The sequence below is a fragment of the Watersipora subatra genome, chromosome 1 (genome assembly GCF_963576615.1).
Source record: "Watersipora subatra chromosome 1, tzWatSuba1.1, whole genome shotgun sequence".
Lineage (NCBI taxonomy): Eukaryota > Metazoa > Bryozoa > Gymnolaemata > Cheilostomatida > Watersiporidae > Watersipora > Watersipora subatra.
In genome coordinates this window covers 5,479,104-5,500,802 of record NC_088708.1, presented here as the reverse complement: position 1 = coordinate 5,500,802, position 21,699 = coordinate 5,479,104, and the positions used below count along the sequence as shown (strand labels likewise).

General features: G+C 35.9%; 1 protein-coding gene across 2 annotated transcripts in view; it reads left to right on the top strand.

Moving 5' to 3' along the window:
* The first annotated feature begins 10,764 nt into the window (after window positions 1-10,764).
* The window catches only part of LOC137407751 (multifunctional protein CAD-like), a 38,080-nt gene continuing 27,145 nt past the window's right edge, over window positions 10,765-21,699 (top strand). The window contains exons 1-10 of one of the 2 annotated variants that reach the window (XM_068094135.1): window positions 10,765-10,871; window positions 11,264-11,533; window positions 11,740-11,798; window positions 11,894-11,977; window positions 12,258-12,399; window positions 12,947-13,112; window positions 13,279-13,464; window positions 16,765-16,905; window positions 17,234-17,345; window positions 17,858-17,989. In XM_068094135.1, coding sequence (XP_067950236.1) covers window positions 10,766-10,871; window positions 11,264-11,533; window positions 11,740-11,798; window positions 11,894-11,977; window positions 12,258-12,399; window positions 12,947-13,112; window positions 13,279-13,464; window positions 16,765-16,905; window positions 17,234-17,345; window positions 17,858-17,989 — 1,398 coding nt within the window. In that variant the 5' untranslated portion in view covers window position 10,765. Of the gene's footprint in view, window positions 10,872-11,263; window positions 11,534-11,739; window positions 11,799-11,893; window positions 11,978-12,257; window positions 12,400-12,946; window positions 13,113-13,278; window positions 13,465-16,492; window positions 16,508-16,764; window positions 16,906-17,233; window positions 17,346-17,857; window positions 17,990-21,699 lie in introns of those variants that run through there. The other variant, XM_068094138.1, reaches the window with a different exon arrangement.

Genomic DNA, 21,699 nt, shown 5'->3' with positions numbered 1-21,699 from the left:
TTTACAACTTGTATATTAGCTATTTTACAAGGGACAATATTATAAAATATAAAGATGTCTAATAGACCACATGGGCAAGGCGTTACGCTTGCGTTCTAATAAGTAGAAATAATTCAGTACATATCCCCAAATTCACAACACTAACCATTGGTTCCCTAATTATCTTTGTGGTATTTGACGCATTGCTGACCAGCGTCTGTATAAATGTTTGCATTACACGCTGGAGCAATTAATCTACATATTTTGAACAGCAGTAAAAATAGGCTGAAAACCGTGAGCCTAATTTGGCGATGTTTTGCTCGAATTCTGTGTACATGTGTTCACTCTAAAATCTTAACTACTAATCACACTAATGAGGTGTAAAATCAAGCAAGTCCTGCTTTGAAAAAAAACTTACTCTTGGAAATTACTTCTTTACACCAAATTCTTTTTTATAACGGAAGTCAATTGATTTGTCTGGTGCATTTTCTATGCATCAGCGAGTAAACCAGTCTAAGGTCACAAATGTTTATAACAACTGCTTATAATTATTGGCACTCAGGCAGCTCAGATGATTAAGTCTCAGCAATACATGAGCAGAGAGTTGATAGATTGTCAAGTACCATATACTTTAGTAACATATATTTTATATTAATGCCTATTATAAAATCTAGGCTACATAATACCCTTGTAGGTATCAATTACTAGTCCATGTACACTGACCATGAGCGATCATCATCTGTAATATATATGTGCACAATTATTCGACAAATCTGGGAAGTGGTTTAGTGGTGTAATTAGCAGTGTGCCTGGCTGCAAAGCTGAATTCATGTACTCTACCAATTCATGTACTCTACCAATTCATGTACTCTACCAATTCATGTACTCTACCAATTCATGTACTCTACCAATTCATGTACTCTACCAATTCATGTACTCTACCAATTCATGTACTCTACCAATTCATGTACTCTACCAATTCATGTACTCTACCAACTCATGTACTCTACCAACTCATGTACTCTACCAACTCATACACTCTACCAACTCATATACTCTGCCAACTCATGTACTCTACCAATTCATGTACTCTACCAACTCATATACTCTACCAACTCATGTACTCTACCAACTCATGTACTCTACCAACTCATGTACTCTACCAACTTATGTACTCTATCTATTCATGTACTCTACCAATTCATGTACTCTACCAATTCATGTACTCTACCATAGTTTCAATCCTGTACAATGCATCGTTTTCCTCTAAGAGTAGCTTCGGACAGACCCGGCTCTTATTCAAGTAAAAATTGTTGTGAAATTTTTGTAACTTGTCCAAAATTGCTGCTTTTAAATCTTTTAAGATTACCATTTCTATTAGTTGAATGATATTTCATTGGCCTCATTTTGCAAAGGGTAAGTGCATATAAAAAGCTTCCTTCAAGGTATTAGATCTCCCCAGTTTTGTCAGTGTTTATGCATCAGAATTATTCAGAAATGCTGTAGTTATTATAGTATTAAACAATATCTTCTGCTGTAAATTTGCAGCTTAGTAATAAACCAATACCATTAACATTTTACTAAACTATAATCAATAAAATAATTTTATCTTGATTTGATCATTAGTCCTACTGCTATTATATCTCTGCAGCTAGTTGTATTTTCTTCTAGACAACCTGTTTAATGCACACAAATGCTCACCAACGTTTGTTCAAATGTTGGTCATGTTTAGGCGGAAGCTGTTTTCATGGTTTATTAAAAAGAAACAGGCGAGCATAGTTGGTAGTAAAAACTACATGAAAATCATCATACATATATATTTGTAAATCTCAAAGTTTTGAAGGTCTTAAAGTTTACAGGTTAATGATACATGCAATGCGATTGTATTTGACTACCGTAAGTCCTCATGCTCAAGCCGCCCGGCTTGTGCTCACAAACAGATGACTCACGAAAGAAAAAATAACCTTCCAACAAGCCGTCTGTGATATCTAGCCGCCCTTACCAACAAGCCGCATATGCCCACAGACCGTGGCTAACGACCGCGGTTTTGTCATCCATGACCCCTTCTGGAGCGAGAGTGTTGAGACTTGTTTCGCTACAATCCCGTCCTCTTGAATAAGAAAACAGGCTACATCAGTACATGTGAAAAGAAGTCTCTTTTACTTCCAAGTTCGAATTAAAATTCCTGAACTCTTGCATCAAGAACTTACTTGCCATGTCTCAGCTAGATTTTTATTACGCTGTTAGAAGGCTTCATGTTTATGGAAAAATGCCGGTCAAGGATGAAAATGTGCTAATAACCTATGACTGTGGTGAGTTAAACATACCTCATCATCTTCATAGATAGAAGTTTCGTTTGGAATTTAAATTTATTTAAAAAAATTACAAAAAAAACACCCAAGAAGTTTAATGTCATGAATTCAAACTAAATAAATTCTTCACTGATAATTTGAATAAGATTGTGAGGTTAGCTTATCCGGCTTGCCTTAGTCCGTCGTTCGGCTGAAAGAAAAATCCCATATTTTAATGAAAATTAGAATAAAAAAACATACCGGTGATAATAGGATGAAATATAAATAAAATAACTTTTCAAAAAACAATCTGGTCATTTTGCAGTTGAGAAGCGGTTTATCGAGAAGCCGCCCTGAGCCCCACGTAAGTTTTAAAATAATGGCCTTATCCGCGGTCTATGACCTTGTACCAGAAGCCACGCTCAACGACAAGCCGCACCGCTTGAGCACGAGGACTTACGGTAGGAGACAAATTTTCATGATGATCATTAAAGCAACATGGCCACATGTGGAAACTATGCGGGGGCTAGTTCCATTTTACAGAGTGTTGCATGAAAGATGACAGCTATTGGCTTTAAATCAACTTACAAAAAAAGACGCTACAATGAAATACATCATGCAAAAACTTTATAGTATGGGACCTTTTTCCATCAAATCATGTAATTGTGACATTCAAGAAAGTCGTTGCTTAATTTCAGCTAGTACTAGCCGAATGCCCCACTTTGCACGGGTATTAAAAACAGCTTATAAACAGCTGTAGGTAATGTAGTTGACTGCCACTTGCCATTAGCCTGGCACATTGCCAATGGCTAATTTGAGTAAGCTAGTATTGCTAAACTTACTAAAAAGAGCTGTGAGATCAAGCATAAAATGTTGTGGTGCCGTAACGCAAAGCTGTATGCGTATTTTCACCCATATAGCGACATACATTGGCCAAGGAATCCATCAATCTCGCGTAACTCAATGGTTTAGTATATCGTCTGGGGAATGGGAGGTTCCAAGATCAAATTTTCAGCGATACGAATTCTTCATTCCAAGATTTTGATAGCTATAACTGGACAGGCAGACCTTCGAAAAGAAGACAAACTTTGAGATTTATAAATACAAATGCATGATGATTTCCATGTAGTTTTTACTACTATCTATGCTCGCCTGTTTCTTTTCAAAGACTTGGTAACATATTTAAATGGGTTTATATGTGTTTTGTATCATTATTATACTTGAACGACTCTACACAAAAATGGTTAAATTTGTTGAAGAGATTTCGGTACAAGGGTTTGGTCACGCCGGTAACGGATAATTTTTTGGGAGTTGTGTGCACATGTGCATTTATCATAAATCTCCCAAACAATCGCTTTGCTCATGTTTGGTCGTGGGACTACAGCATTTCTGATTCATAAATACTAACAAAATGGGAGAAATTTAATACCTTAAAGGAAGCTTTTTATTTTGAACTTACCCTTTGCAAAATGAATTCAATAAAATATCATTTAACTAGTAGAAATGGTAATCTTAAAAGATTTTAACTGCAGCAAGGTTGTATTTAAGGCAGTGTGCTGTAGTTGCTACTGTGGCAGTTAATCTAAGTTGTAATATAACTTAACTCATTATAATTTATCACTTAACACACAATCAAAATAAGTCTGTAGCAATAAATGACTAAAGCATGTATACAACTTGCGTTAGTTTACGAGTCCATGGACCTACTTTGGTGTCAGCACGAGTTTACTACCATATATAATCCTATCAAATATCTGTTAGTATGATCACCACCATAGGTTACTTTCTATATGACATCTTATCCATTAATGAGTGCCTTCTTATTTCTTAAGATTATAGCAGCTTACAGAGCCCAGTAGAGGTAACAGCAGCCACCAAAGAATTTTCAGCCCTGACGATTTTATAATGCAATGTTTATAGATGGAAGAATGCTGATCAGGATGTGGAATGTTCATTTTCGAAGTATAAGCACGTGGACTAACAACTATGTAGAAGGTAAATATTAACAGCTAACAGAAGCGATCAGCTCAGATATGGTCCCTGACCTCACATGAGCAGTGATGCCTAGTGTTTAAGTTTCCCCAATTAAAGTGTACTGATCGTATTTGCGGACTACGTTGACTACTATGTTGAATCATGTTTACAAAAACAACAGTTTGAGAAACAATCTGCGCTTCCAATATAAGGGCTGAGTTCAGCTATCAAACCTAAATTCATAGTGATACATCATGTGCCAATTTCCTTTGAATTTGAGTGATTTAATATGGCTATTTCAACATTTGTTAAATGTACAAGTGAAATATTGTGTATAAGACAGTGAGAATGTGCAGCTCCTAGTATATCATCACATTAATACATCACATAGTACATCACATGATAAACATGTGATGTACATCCGCATGATAAACAGATAAGGAAGGCACTTTTTGGTTTTATAGTTTTCTTATAGGTACATGTACCTGTACATGTATAGGTACTAGTGATATGCTATGAATAGGAAATAAGCTTCTACAAGGTTTAAAATAACTGTATCCAGTTTTCATTCAGACTGTATAGAACAAGTCGAGCTCAAATAGCATACCAAAAAATAAGATAATTCCTGCAGCTTAATTGTATTATAACTTATAAGTTTACTCAGCGGTTTGTTTATATGCCTTTTATCTTAGAAAAGATGTTTTAATAAAATAATTGGAAAAAGCACCCTTCAATATGGCATCTCATCTCAAAGCGAAGAAGTCCTGTATAAACAATGAGCCACAAATGCTAAAGGATGTTTGTTTTTTTTTAATGAAAAAACAAACAGAAAAGTTCATTGAAGTTTACTTTCTCTGACATATTGGTTACTTACAAAGTTACATGTAAGTCGGAGAGTGGAGACCTTTGTGCTTCATGTTTAAAGAATTGATTCACATTTAATGCTTTATTGTTTATAAGCAATTCTTATTAAATAAATGTACACTATTAGATGGATGTTCTGTACAAGTATACAATTGTAACAGTTGTTTACTTGCTCAAAATGAAACAATTCATTTTCAACACTTAATTGTTTATAAATAGCTTTTTTTAAATGATTTTACGCATGTATAGTGAAATTATTAACAAATCTTAAAGGCTTTTCAAATGTGTCTCTATTTATTTGCAACATTTCTCACATGTCTTTGTGTCAGTAACATTTGCAACTCATCTCAGCTCAACATTTCTCAACTCTGGAAAACTAATAGTGAGAAGTAGAAAAAATGGCAGAAGTGGAGGAAAAAGGGAAAAGGTAAGAAAACAACTTGAGCAAGGAAAACAGAAACTGAAAAGCTACTGGGAGGCAAAAAAATGCCGTCAATGAAATAATATAAAATTACCTACATCTATGTTATAACTAGATGAATGCGCCACATTGCACAAGTGTTAAAACAGCTTATAAACAGTGGCAGGTAATGTAGTTGCTATTGGTTTTGTTGATTAATTAGCCAATGACAAAATTAGCAAATTCATTCATTTGAGTAGCTAGTACATCGGTAAACTCACTACGATAAGAGCTATGAGCCCTAAAGGCGGTGAGCCATGAAGCTAGATCATGTGATGTTACGAGTCACACAACGTTGTTATGCTTATTTTCACCGATACAATGAATATGTGCTCAATTATTTATTGGTAAGTCCAGTTGGAAACGGAGGCAACGCAGTGTGCTGGTTTAGCACGCTTGTCTGCAGACCTGGACATTCCGAGTTCAAATCCAGTGCAAAGCGGATTTGTTGCTCCTAGATTTTAATTATTGTAACTGGACACACGAATGACAGACAGGCAACAAAAAACACAGATGATCAATGCATATAGATAAAGATAATATAAGACATAAAAATTGTCTATAGGCACATTCAATTAGGCTGATCCTTTTGAACCAAACCAGTACAAACAGATTAATATGATATTATATCATAGAGGGAAGAGCATAGGCCCTTACAGGTATGTTAGACAATACAAGGTAAGGAACATAAAGATTGTATGTTCCTTACCTTGTAATGGAACATACAATCTCTCGTGTTTATATCGTGCGTATATATAATTTAATGGAGTGAGAATCATAGACCTTCTTGATTATATATATAATTTACATGTACATTACTTGAACAAAGAACATATTATGATTATACAATACTCAATTATACAATACTAGCTTAATGCCTGGCGTTAAACAGGTAATAAACAAAAAATTTTGCACAGAAAATTTATTTTGAATCGATATATACAATATTTATCATTCTTATAAATAATGGTGTTTGTTTATTTCTGTGTGTACTATAAATTTGATTAAGTTTATGCTATATATGCATACATTTATAGCATTTTGGGTAAGTCTGGGCACATATTTTTTAGTAGTTCAAGCAAGCTAGCTAAAGCAAGGAAGCATGCGTATTTTAACCGATCGCCATTTCAGATTGGCAGGTGTAACAAGCATGTCCACAATTATTGCATGGCAAGATAACCACCAAGGCGTAGTACTTCGCACGCCTGTCTGCAGACCTGGTGTTTCCGAGGTCAACTCTAATGCAAAGTGGTTTTGGTGTATTTTTTACCATAACTGGACATATGACAGACCAACAAACCAACACTTAAAGTTATATCTATAGATTTGTGATTAGATTGATCGAGGAATGTGTATTGAACTTCATGATTATATTATTTTATGTAGTGAGAAGTGTAGTGTAGTGCATGTAGTGAGAAGCATAAGCATTCATTTTTAATAATTAAACAGTAATATCATTGATTGAAGATCCTAAACCTATATACATGTAAATGTATTTATAATGTCTTTGTGTCAGTAACATTTGCAGATTTAGAATGCAGAGGCGTATTGTCAATCACTGTTTTGTATACAATGTCTAGACTAATGATTTTTAACCAGTGCGCCGCAAGGATTATATATTTCCTGAGAAATAATTAGTATAATACCTCTTTTTGAACTTCGTTTATAGTATTATTGGCAGTTGTTTATCCCTGTTCACTTTTTGGGTCATAAAGCACAAAGAATAAATATTTGCTCAATTATTTTTTGGTCTGGAAAGTAAATATTTAGTGCAACTAATCAGGGTGTCAGTGTAGAATCCTTTGTTATGTTACTCTGTATTACGTTCTATTAGTATTCCTTACTCATGCAGTTCCTGTTTTTATTAGTTTTAGAACTACTTTACAAGTTTCTGCTATAATTTTATGACACAATATTAAATAACTTGAACTATTATTACCTCCTTGCATACCTACCATACCCCTTGCATAACCTCTATAAAAGTACTACTGAATGCCCGGCGGTGCACTGGTAATAAAAAAAGATTTTGTACAGAAAATTTACTTTTAATCAACATATACAACATTTACCATTCTAACTTTCAAATGAAGGTGTTTGCTTATTTCTGTTTACCGTGTTTATTCTGTGTAAGTCATACCATACTAGCTGCAGTGCCTACTACGGATCTGTACTGATTGCAATACTCTTGTTGGCTATATGAGTTTAAGCATTTTTTTTCACGTATGGCATGCATTTTTCTTGTGGAGTGGGTTCATGGATTTTTCTTCTGGTATGGCTTTACACATAACGATAGCTCCAATGTTTATCGTAAATCCATGAAAGACTGGCATGTGTTCCAAGTATGTACCCAATTTATTTTATCGTATAGCCAGTTGGACAGTGTAGCGTATTGGATAAATGGATGTCCGCAGAACTGGAGGTTGTGGGTCCAAATTCAGTTCACAGTGGATTTCTCATTCATAAAATTTTAATCACTTTAGCTGGACAGACGGATGCACAGACAGACGGACAAACATTGAGATTTATATATAGTGTATATATAAACATTACAGTCAGTATGCTAAGCAGAATGCTATGGGTTCGAGCTTCGCACGAAGTAATTTTTTATTAGATTGGAACAATTATTCTGAGTCTTCGAAAGGTGGCCAAGAGCTTTGTGTGTCTTTTTACTAACCCTGCAATGGTATCCTTGTTGTGTTCATCGTAACAAGCCCAGGCTTCATAGTGAGTGTATAAATACATTAAAAACTTATTAACGGTAGACTATACAATGCTGTACATCACATGCGATGTGCCTCAGGGTTCTGTGTTAGGACCAACTCTGTTCTTACTATACATAAATGATCTTTGTCAATCTCTGCAGTATCTAACTCAAATTTTGTATGCTGACAACACAAATTTGTTTTCTTCTTCTGACCTAAATGAATCTTACACTAAAATTAATTCTGATCTTCAAAGACTGAGCCGCTGGTGTCAAGTAAACAAACTAAACAATTAATTGTGAAAAAACAGCTTACATTGTTTTCAAAAACCACCAAAACAGATTTAGATTTGAAAACTTATCAACTTTAAATGATAAAAATATTGTTGAAGTTGATGAAATTAAATTTTTAGGCATTACAATTGATAAGAATTTGAGTTGGTTCTCACACACGCAATTTACTGATTGACTTAAGAGCCTTAAGACCTATTTTAGGACTGTTTTTTCGATTAAGCACTACTGTTCCAAGAAAGATCCTGATAATGTTTTACTACTCTTTTATTCACTCTAAATTATGCTACTCTATAGAATCGTGGGGAAATGTTTTTTTGGGTTCACCTTGACAAATTAATTAAGTTTCAAAAGAAAATATTGCTTATTATATATAAAAAGCCTTTTGGTTACCCAACTTTTGATTTATTTCATGACTCTAAGATTTTGACTGCTGATAGAATGTATCATTACAAATCACTTATTAGAGCACACAAACCATATCATTCACAAACATTTCAAAAACCTTCACATTATAACACCCGATTTCAATCATCCTTACTTCCTACTCCTTTTTATTCTTCATCTGCTGGTCAACGAACACCTAACTTTGTGATGTCTGCACTGTGAAATAAATTGCCAGCGTCGTTGAAATTAATAAAACCAATTGGTGAGTTTAAGACGGAGATAAGGCTCTACCTTAGCTCTGCTTGGTGAGCATTAGTGTCTAGGCCTTATGCTGTCGACTTAGGCTTGCGACCGGTTTAGCTCTGCTATTTCGCACTAGCCCTATCATCTCTACTTATGTTTGATTCTTTATATACAATTGTTTAAAACTTTTCTTTGTTTTCTTTTTCATATGTATGCAGTTGTATGTACTATGTATTCAGACCTGCCAACCCAAGAGTGGGGCAATGCATGAGATTTGGTTTTGGGGCAATTGATGTATCAATGATAGTATATATAAAATTGTGGAAAATGGGGCAAAAATCTCCCGCGTTTCTCACGCATTTTCATTTTTTCTTTGGGGTGATTGCGTGAGTCTCACGCCCAATGGGTGAGAGTTGGCAGGTATGTATGTATTTGATGAAATAAATCGCACGCACACACTTGAATATCGTTTTTAATGGTGTTCGGACTCAGGCCTGCCAACCCAGGAGTGGGGCAAATCTTGAGATTTGGTTTTGGGGCAGCTGATGTATCAATGATAGTATATATAAAATAGTGGAAATTGGGGCAGAAACCTCACGCATTTTCATTTTTTCTTTGGTGTGATTGCGTGAGAGTTGGCAGGACTGGGTGTACCTCAATGTTTTATGAATGTAAAAATGTCCCACTGTTCCAGATTTGCTACGAGCAATGCTATTGTCTGTCATTAAGCGAACAAGCTTAGCTTTTCGTTACAAGCTTTGCTATTATCTATCATCATAATGCCTTTAGCTTATTTAAACAGAAACGTTGCAATACGCAAAAATGTTAGAAATCACAAAATAAACAAGTTCATACAACAACAAACTCGCGTATCGCGCTATTACAATTAGCGTACAATAAGGTCTTGCCTCATCGTTTTACAAAAAGCCTTACAATGTCTTAACAGGCGCCTTACAAAGAGCGCGCGGAACGAGGGTTATCCCATGAATAACGTCCGAATTTCAACCAGCACGTGTTTGTCAAAACAGCATGGCCTTTCGCTATTGTCGGCTTTAGAAACCTGTATTGATCTCTTACGTATTCAATGTTATATGTAACTATAGTAGCTGGTATTTGTGATTGTAGTTTCTTTTTGATTTTTTCGTTATTTTGACACTGTACAGTAAATTAAAATATTAATTGTGAATATACATATTGTTATTATTGAGATAACGCACACGAGGCAACCGTCTGGTTGTATGCAAAATAATAGCTAGGCTCACGTTCAACAGAGTGTCATGTATACCAAATGGTGGTTGTATAATGCTATTTTTAAAGTGCAGCATAAGTTTTTGACTTAATTGTGTTATTTTGTTACTAGTTTGGTTGAGCTTGGACGATTCACCCGAAAACCTCAGTTATTATCAATGACATTTAAACATTAATAATCGTATAGCTAAAATAATTTTTCATATGAAGTAATCCAATAGTATGACTCCAGCACTATGCTAGGTTAATCAAATTATAAATGTGCAGTAATTTCCTATTATTCTATTACAAGTTTAAAGTCATTAGCATGTTTTTGTGCAGTTTAAGATGGATGAGCGAGCTAGTGAAAAGTCTGCACGGCTTATCCTAGAGGATGGTACTATATTCAATGGCTTAGTCTTTGGTTCCTTGACCAGTACTGCTGGAGAAGTAGGTAAGTGAACGTTGTGTTATGGTTTTAATAGCTTAATACATACATCTTTAATTTTTTATGCGAAACAACTGAATTTAGGCATATTAAACGCATATTATATAGCCTAAGTAGTTATTTATATGTGCTGTCATTTTTTTATCACAAAGCTACAACCAAGTGTTTGTCTGTCAGAGTGCATACTAACCTGCATGGTTGATTTAGCAGAGAGGGCAATTTAAGGTAGGATGCTCTTTCTGCACTTCTTGAATTAAATAGTTGTTAACAGATCTAGACTACAAGGCCATTCTGCTATTTTAGCAATAATGACTCTTAACTATCAATTTGTCAGCTGTATGCTTTTTGCAAGCACTGAAAACTATTTGCATGGCTATGACTATAGTGCATCGTTGTAGTGTTTCAAACTGGAATGGTTGGTTACCCTGAGTCATTGACTGACCCTTCATACGCCCAGCAGCTGCTTGTCTTGACATACCCTCTTGTTGGTAACTATGGAGTCCCACCAGACGTAACTGATCAGTTCGGACTGGCTACTTGGTTCGAGTCTACCAAAGTACAACCATCTGGTCTGATCATATCAGAGCTCTGTACTGAATATAGCCATTGGGCTGCCACCAGGTCTCTTTCTCAATGGCTAGCCGAACACAAAGTTCCTGGAATCTATGGTATCTCACCTTTATGCTCTTTCTATAAAAGCTGATACGGATTGATTTATTTGCTTAGTTTGTGTTTAGCTTCATGTAGGCTATTCACAATTGTTCCTCAGCTGACCTCCGATCAGAAATTACCAGTATCAAAGCTTTGTTTACGATTTTCACACTCTTTGTATGCTGCTATGCTTTACACATTTATGATAAGTGAACAATTTTAGGCATTGACACCAGGGAGTTGACAAAAAAGATACGGGAGCATGGGACAATGCTAGGAAAGGTTTGTGCTCTTTCGCTGATCGCTGTTTTCATTTTATGAGCAGAATTCTTATTATACGGAACATAAACCTTTGCATTATGCTTACTTACTTGCAGATTGTACTGGATGGTGAGAATGCGGAGGACTATAATTTTATTGATCCCAATCTCGAAAATCTGGCAGCTGCTGTGTCTTGCTCAGTAAGAAACTAACATTTCTTCATATACCCTGAGATTATTGGTGTGCTGCGTATCCATCCAGATATCCGCTACTAATATATCGTTTTACCTATCTTCTCATAACAGCCTAGATTTATCAAATGTTATTTATCAAATGTTTTTCTCTCGTTGCCATATATTTAACTAAAATAACTGCTGCTATAATATCATCATAGAGTTAAGAACTAGTCGGTGCCAACTTTTTTACTTGCTTGTCGACACATGTTCAGCATTTGCTTACTAGAATTCAATCTGTGTGCAGGAGCCAAAGGTTTACAATGCTAACGGGGAAATTTCTATTGTTGCCGTGGATTGTGGAATTAAACATAACCAGATACGCTGCTTAGCTAAAAGGGGAGCGAAAGTTACTGTAGTTCCTTGGAACTATGACTTCACAAAGCTTGGTATGTATGGAAGCTGCTTTCTCAGGCTTTCTTGGGCTAATAAATATTGACCACTGCTTTTCTGACAATTTCAGATGACTTTGGTGACCAGTATTCTCAAATTCTGTTGTCAGTTTGCACACATGATGTGCATCTTTTTATACTCAAAACTATTGCAATCGATCACACGAGCGAGGAAGAGGCATTAGCACGTTTAGGTGTTAAATTGATTTGTCATATACTTCATCGATTACAATATCCCAGCTGTATTGTTCCTATGGAGGAGTTAGTTGATATTTTGCTTCTCTAATCGCACAATTACGATGGCCTTTCTTTCAAATTGCTTCCTCCAACATCTGAGACCTTGTTTGCATTGTAGCATTGTACTCACTCTAGTATTAAAGTCTCTGAAGCATTGAGTAAATGAAAGCCTGGGCTTAACCATTAGCATAAGCTATTCAATGATTGTATATTTAACATTATGCTCTTTAATGAATATTTCTATTGACTAGAGTAGTACCTTATCCTCCCTGCACGGCTCAGTGTATCACATGGGTTATTTGTACAGATGTGGATGGAGTATTTGTCAGCAATGGCCCAGGGGACCCAGTCGTCTGCACCCCAACCATCAATAACCTGAAGAAAGCACTTAAACTGCCCACACCCATATTTGGCATTTGTTTTGGGCATCAGCTTTTAGCTCGGGCAGCTGGCTGCCAGACATATAAGTTGCCGTAAGTTTATGTTGGCCGTGGATGTATGTTGGTCGTAAGCAATGTAGCTATAATAATCAAAAGTCTCCTGTGGGACATCTAGCCATGCTGGTCTTTTGTGATTCGTTTGTGTATTTTGCATTATTTGTTTATCTAAAATGAATAGCTTTAATAACGGTGCTTATAGATATGGCAATAGAGGGCACAACCAGCCTTGCACGCACCGTTCAACTGGTCGATGCTATATCACCACCCAAAATCATGGCTTTGCTGTTGATGCCAGCAACTTACCTGATGGCTGGAAGGAACTTTTTGTTAATGAGAATGACCAGAGTAATGAGGGCCTTGTACATGATACTCTGCCTTACTTCAGGTATACAGCATAGATAACTCAGTAGGACCACTGTTTTGTCCTATTTATAGAGCTGGAATTGCATCTTATCCTCTAGTCTTGTGTGCTGGGTGATATAAGCCTGTTTAAAAACCATAGACATAATGTATATGCCAGCAATTTATAGGATTTGCGGTGCTTTTCGGGTTTTGTGAAGGAGCAGATGAGTGCAATGCCTGCTAGCCATAAGCTACATCAGTGTGAATCACTAGTTCATCTCATTATTATTTTACTGTCTGACTACAAACTAGCGATATGATTCACTCTGCCAGACGACTGCAGATAAGTGTTTACCATACAGAGATTGCGCATGAATAACATGTTATTAGCTCTGTGTAGTAATCAAGGCTTGGGACAATATGTAAGGGCTCTCTGGCGCAATGGTCACCATGTTCTTCCATTTTGATTTACTTGTGACCAATAATCTCCCTGTTATGAAATTTTGTTCAGTGTTTGATTAAAAGCACGCTTTAAAGACAGCGGCAGAGTTTATGTTGCTTCTCAAAATGATTTTTGGCACAACTTCATTTTAATCAGGAGTAATTTCTTCAAGGAACAATTTATACTATTGCGTGTTAATGCGGAAGGTATCGTTGTCATTATAGTTACATGTAATCGACTAGTTATTTGACTAACTACAAGTCGTAGTGTTATGAGCGGCATCCGTTACTATGGCCATTACTATCCATTACAAAACATAACATACAGAATATCCTATTTATAGCTACATTAGAAATATGAGAGTAGTCAATTTATTTTATATAAGCTTTTATGAAGTATTACATACATATACAACAATAAAATGCGTAGGCAGCAACATCAGGTGACGTAGGTAGCATTATCAGGGGATGTAGGTAGCAATATCAGGTAATGTAGGTAGCAATATCAGGTGACATTGGTGGCAGCATCAGTGTAGGCTGCAACATCAGGTAGTGTTTGTAGTAACGTCAGGTGGCACTATTGTGTGAAAGGCATGCTTGGGGAGGCAAATCTAAAATTGGTTTTTACCTAACTCAAAGTATAAAAAAGTTATGACAGTATAAAGTTTTTGAAATTCTCTTATAACACCTCTATTGCTATAATAGCAGTTTCATGGTTTTAATAGTGCTTTCTTAATGTGCTTTCTCAGTGTGCTTTCTGAAAGCTTGCTTATTGGTACCCATAGCTTTTTCATATAAAGCTCTCACTTTGTTCCCAACTGTCAAGATGAACGCAGCTAATAAAGTTTCCGTCAATAAACTGAATATTCAAACTTTATAAACAACAACCTCAAAAGGAAGTGTGACACAATAATTTTAAAATAACTTAACATCCAAAAACTTGATATTCTGTTTTGGATTCAACTATCCAACAGCTCCTACGAACACTCGCAACAACAGTTCCTACGACCATCTCTCGCAACAACAGTTCCTACCACCACCTCTCGCAACAACTTGTCAACAGCTTCTACCACCAACACTTGTTGCAACAAGTTACCTAATTGCACTATCTTCCCATTTTTAGTCTGCTAAAATGGAAAACTCCTTTAAAAACATGAATTGCTATTAAAAACGAGGTAATGCAATAGTTACAAACTGCGAACTCCCAAACTATTGCAGTAGTGATGTAGCATTGCTCATAGTAATCCACAGCGACACAAATTTGACTTAAATTTTTCATCAATAGGTATCTCATGGTGTTAGTCTCGATAGTTTTTGCCTAGACCAATTCTGAAGTTTCTTAGGTTAAATTTTGAAAAGTCACGAACAAAGAATGACACATTTATAATACAGTCAAACATGGATAACTCGCCCACGGATAGCTCGAACGCATGGTTAACTCGAACGGTTTCTTTGGTCCGTTCCCACGTAATGATAAATTGCTATAGATAACTCGACCTCAACTCTGTTAACTCGAACAGTTTTTTGCCCAACGGCTACCGAGACGGTTGTTATCGCTTTAGAAAATCACTTTATTCCGAGTCATAGAGGTAAACCTCAACTTTTCGAAAAACAGGCTTCGTTATTACCACCATCGGCAAAATATTTTTGTCAATGACTTTTCTAAAGGTTTGGTGAATTTTGATTTTTACCAAACATCCGCTTAGCGATCGCCTTTCGGAAGCATGGAAAAGTGAGGTGACCTTCGCATAAACTTCAAGAAAAATCGACAAAATTGATCTCGGTTAAAACACTCAAAAGAAAAAGATGTCTTTTCTTCTGAGCATTTCAACAACGATCAAGTTTTGCCAATTTTAATCTAAAAAACGTCCTGGCAATAACATCACCTCAAACAACAAAACAATCTCAAGTGATAGAAAAATCTCTATACTTTTTGATAAAAAAAGTTTTAAACTTTACATTAGAAGCATTTAATTTGAAACAAGCCATTTATGCTTTTGATTTCTATTATAGTTTGTATATGTGCATGTATCTACTAATAAATAAATAAATGGACTTGTGACAGTGCTCTGATAAGTCGAACGCTCTGATAACTTGAACACTTTCGCTCGGTCTCGTGAAGTTCGAGTTATCCATGTTTGACCGTACATTGTTAATTGTATATCGTTTCAGATAGCTTCGTGGTGAGCTGGTGGCATCCAGAATTATAAAAATATGCTTTATCCATTATCCTGCCCCATTGGTTGTGCATGACTAAATAATTGAATATTTTTTCTCAAGAATCTTATGAAATTATCTTTTCTATTTTACAACATACATAGATTTTGAATGGATTTCATGGCTTTCATGGTTCTTTTATAGTCGTATACATTTAGGCATGTCACCATTTATTATCAACTAGACTGCCTTTGGCAGATATAGTGAACCTAAGATAGCTAACTTGGTGCTATGCTAGTCATGCACTCTTCTCAACAAGGATGTTTATTATAGAGGATTTGACAGTCATATCACTGACTGAATAGTTTTTAAAACCAGCCCTACTACATTCCTTATAACTCCAACGCAACTTGACTGCTGTACCTTAGCGCCATCCATTATCTATATTCTAACTGATGGATGTACTCTTGTAGATAGCCGCAGTACTGGTAATGGCCGCTTGACTCGCTTATCACGCGCTTTCTCTTTGGTTGCCTCACGATTAATGATCACATGCTATTTGCTAGTCATATTACTCCGCTGACTTATGCATCAGAATCATAAGTTGTGTGTGAGAGGCTTGTTGAGCGGGCTGGGCTGGTCTGGTGTGTCTTGAAGGCATAGATCTATTAACTATACTAACTATTAGTATAGTTAATAGGTCTATGCTTGAAGGCATGAGAAGCAAAGCCGTTTCTTATTGCAGTGTTCAGTTTCACCCGGAAGCCATGGGTGGACCGGAAGATCTCGAAGTGCTTTTCGATGTGTTCATAGAACAGGTGCTGGCTTCCAAGAGTGCCCTTGGTGATAAGATATCTGTGAAACAGAGGCTAGACCAAGCACTGCGGTAAAAAAATTATGAGATCATATTTTCAATATGGCCCAGACGTGATTGTTCAATATTTATAGAATGGCCTGGTAATTTTTTTAGCTGATTAGGTATATATATCAGCTTTCAATATTCCGTACACCAGGATGACTGGCTTGCATATTTAAAACCTTTTAATAGTACTTGCTGAAGATGGTTGTCCTGTTTTGCTCAAACTTACATCAGTAAAGATGTAATTTTAGTGTTATAGTTATTTTGGAAGTCTTATAGTTTGCTGGAGCGGCGGTCTTATTACTATTTATTATCTCATTATTTGTGATGAATTGTGATTTATCGGTCTATTCAGATATAAGGTGGCTCCAGTGGCCACCAAAATAAACCCGAGAAAGGTTTTGGTACTTGGCTCCGGTGGCCTCTGTATTGGACAGGCTGGCGAGTTTGACTATTCCGGCTCACAGGTTAGTTAACACACCCTGACATGCTACTGCAGGTGTAGAACACACCTCCTGACACATAACTGTAGGTGTGGAACGAACCCTGCTATACTACTGCTGGTGAAGAACACATCTTTACATTACTGCAGCTTTAAAACGCTCTCGCACACACACACATTACTGCAGGTGTAAAACGTACCTTGGTGCACTTCTACTGCTGCACGCTAGCCCATTCTTTTTAGATATTAAATCACTAAAAAAGAAAGCATAGTGTTTTATTCTTATAATTGATCATATTCATAACAAAGAGGTGTGGGTATGAGAGATGTGAGCAACAACACATAATCTGATTGCTGTTATGGAGTATACAGGTTACTGCTTTTTTAATTGCTTAACTAAAGGTGTATGCTGCTACCATACCTGCTTCACTCGTAAAAACAACTTGCACATATTGATATGGCAGCTTGTGTGTAATTATATATATACTAACATGGTGCTACAGTGGCTTCTGATGCAAGTATGTATATCATTGGCAGGCTTTAAAAGCTTTGAAAGAAGAAAATGTACAGACCGTGCTGATTAATCCCAACATAGCGACGGTTCAAACTTCAAAAGGAATGGCTGACAAGTGCTACTTCCTACCCATAACTCCCCATTATGTAGCTCAGGTTTGTAAATTCTGATGTTTTAACTCTCAAGATGTGTGCACGCCGTTATGTCAATTTTGATTTTAGTACCTTGTGCAACGTCACTTTATTAAAATTTAATTTTTTGTAATACTTCTAGATGCTTAAAAGTCTTGTATTATTCCTCGCATTCGTAAAACCTTTATTTGAATGCCATGACGCTCTATTTTTTCAACCCTTCCCTCAGAATGCCAGTTTATTAGAGGTGACGCTCAAATAAAGGATGTCGTTGTATTTTTCAAACAGTTCGTCAGAATGTTGAGAAGATAAATTTAATCCTTTCATGGATGAATCGAATGTCGCATATATTTTTCACTCTTGTTCTGTCGGTGCGACATTGAGCTCTTTTGGATGCAATAGATTTGCTAACTACTCAAATTCGTCGAAGACTTAAAATAACTGCACAAGAAAGTTGATACATGTCTCTACTAGTTTATATCTGTTGCTTGCAATTAACATATGATGATCTTACAGCCTGCGTCGCTGGAACTTCAAAGTTTTTTATTTTCATCTTACAAGTATATTTAACAAGGTTGCATAAAAGATTATTGCACTCATCCATATGTTTGCTACAGTTTGCAGCCGAAACTGGCTTTTTATGTGCAATAGAACAGGAGTTACGAGCGTCGATCCATTGTAAGCTGAGTTCAGGTTACTGCAATCATGCTATCAAATAATATGTTATAAATCTGCTTAAGTTTTATAATAATAATCTACTAAATGCTGCAAATATATATATTCAAGAACAAGTGACTGAAGCAAACCATAATTATAATACATGTAGCAACTAAAATTAACATTTTAAAATGATTAAAATGAATATTAACATTTTTTAAACTAAAGTATTAGCATCATTTTCTCTGCCAGTTGCTTCTGTTTGGAATCATTCCATGTTCTTTTGACTGTTCAATACCTTTGACAAGGCCTTCTGACCTCAACTCGTCTTCTGCACAGCTGAGCTAGTCGATATTAGCGTCTAAACAATTTTTTAACCGAGCCAAAGTTTTACGCGATGCAATTTTGAATAGAAACTGCGCAAATAAAGAGAAACCGTGTGTAATCAAAATAGCCTCCGAATGGTAGCCTCCAAATACGTAGTAGCACATTTTTCATTGTAAATGCAAAAACTTTTTCCCACAGTACTAATTATTTCTATGGTGTTGCAATCGAAGTTTTCAATGAATAAAACCTAAAAACTTGGAGTTGGAAAACGGACTTTGATACGAACAAAAACAACGAACGAATTGATGTTGATGTAATCAAACCATTACTAGTACGGTTTTGTGGACAGTTTTTACTGATCACCTGCTATATTATGGTTTCGCAAAGATTAAGAATGTCACATAGAATCGGTCAAATAGAAGTGGGGTTCAATTAAAGGATGGCACCCCATTTTTCAACACTTCTCCCATAGTGGCACTCAAATAGAGGTGGCATTCAAATAAAGGTGGTGTTCAAATAAAGGCGGCGTTCAAATACAGGTTTTGCGGTATTTATAAACTGCCTAGAAGTCTGATTTACCATCATTTAAGTCAAATGCATTTTTCTGTCAAGAAATTTTATTTTACTTCTTACATATTTAAAATCTGTTACAAATCATTTAGTAACAGTTATTTAATCAGTACAAACATGACTGCACCGATATTGCAAAAGTTCACTGTCTAGTAAAAAATAATCACCTTTAAGCGCGTTTGATAAATCTTAACAATAGTAGTTTTTAAGAGGAGGGTAACTACTCGAACAGATTTACCCTACAGGATGAAAATATTCGTTGGTCATAAAAATTCGCGATTTCGCGAACAGTCAATCCCGCGAATTATTAAATTCCGTGAATAATTAGTTCTATTTTTAATCACAAGAGGGAATAACTACTGCATCAAATTGAAAACTAGTCGCTAGCCTAGTTTTTAATGTAAATATTAAACGTAATTGAGTTCCAAAACATTTTTAAAATCATTGCCTGGGCTTTGAGCTAACACCATTGCCAATGCATCACATTTATTTACAAAATTATTCAAGGTTGTCACAAAATATGCAGAATGGTGTCACCGCAAAAATAGCCGCTAGGCAGAAGTACTAAACGTAGCCGAGTTCCAAAACTTCTTTAAAAATCATTGCCAGGCTTCGAGCTTTATTGCCATTGCATCAAACTTTACAAAATTATTCAAGGTTTTCACAAGTTATTCGGCATGGCTTTGGCATCGCAAAAAAGCTCTCCTAGTCTTTTTACATTAGAATCAACTCCATCAATCTCTAATACCGAAGTCAAGGGCGATCATGATTCTGATCTGGACATTATGGTATGTATTTGATTTGCAGTGCAGATACGTTTTTCCATAATCAACTGCATTAGTTAATTCTTTTGTTTAAAAACTGATCGCTTTCATTAAATACTTCAGCTATTTTTTTTGTACTTAACACTCGTTAATATTTTTTCCTTTTTGTGTTTACTGCAGATTGAGAATGAAACAACCTACTCCGATTACGAAAACTAGAGACAAGTAGTAATATTCATCAAGGCAGGAATATTGGCAGAGAAGCAACCAGTCAACCTAGACCCCCTTCATCGACAACAACTCCTTGATATCGCTACAGCAAACATGATTAAATTATATATTTTATTTCATGTATAGATATATTATAATTTATTACAAACTTGAGTGTACAAATAAAATATTTAAAATACAAATAAAATTTTACAAACGATGAATGGAGTAAATATAAACAGTTTAGTCCATATGGCGGTTGTCTAGCAATAAAATTAAACTGGTACTCTTGATATGTGAATACTAGCGTGTAATGGTGCATTCTGACTAGTTATTTTGGTAATAGCAGCTCTGTCGCTGTCACTGTTTTGGGTAGATGTTGAAGGCGATTCTCTTGCTACTACATGGCTGGTAAGGAAGTTATCATCAGAACTCTCCTCGTGGCTTACTATTGCAAAGTTCTGCCGGTTGGCCAAAGATTTGTGCTCGTAAAGGCGTTGTTGTTCCTTTTTTAAAAACAGATATATTCTTCTCGTAAGTAGCTGCGGTCACTTCAATCTCAATTTCCAGACCTCCCTGAATGATTGGTGATCTTCTAAGAATGACATCTACCACCCTTGCAATCATTGTTCTTCGGTGTATGATGAAAAATCTCTCTCTCACACTAAAACAAATAATGAAGCGGTAGGGATGGAAAAAATAAGTATTGCGTTTTACCGAAGAACCAAATTAAAATTCAACTAATTTAGTAAATGTGAAAAACTCATTACTTACCACAAGTTGTTGGCTTATCAAAGGCCTCCAAAGCGATGAATATTCGTGAAAACCTCTGGACGCAGCAAAAATTGTTTACCGTAGCTTAGCACGATCGCTTCACAGTTGTAAGCTAAATATAAACCGGAACACGCAGTGTGCGCATGCGTAGGAATAACTCTATTACTAGCCGCAATAGAGTTAACTTTTCCTAGAGAGTGGCAGTTTTCAGCCGCGAATAAATTCATCCGCGAACATGCATAAAAAACCAATTTTCGCGAAATAATAACTCCGCGAATAAATTCATCCTGTAGAGTATGTATATTTTCTATATGCGAATTTGAACTGTTTGATATTTCTATTTGCGAATGTTTGGACTGTGTCCTTTCTCCATGAAAATATAGCCAAAACGTAATGATTGTCAAGGCTATTGAATTTTCGAAGACCGATGAG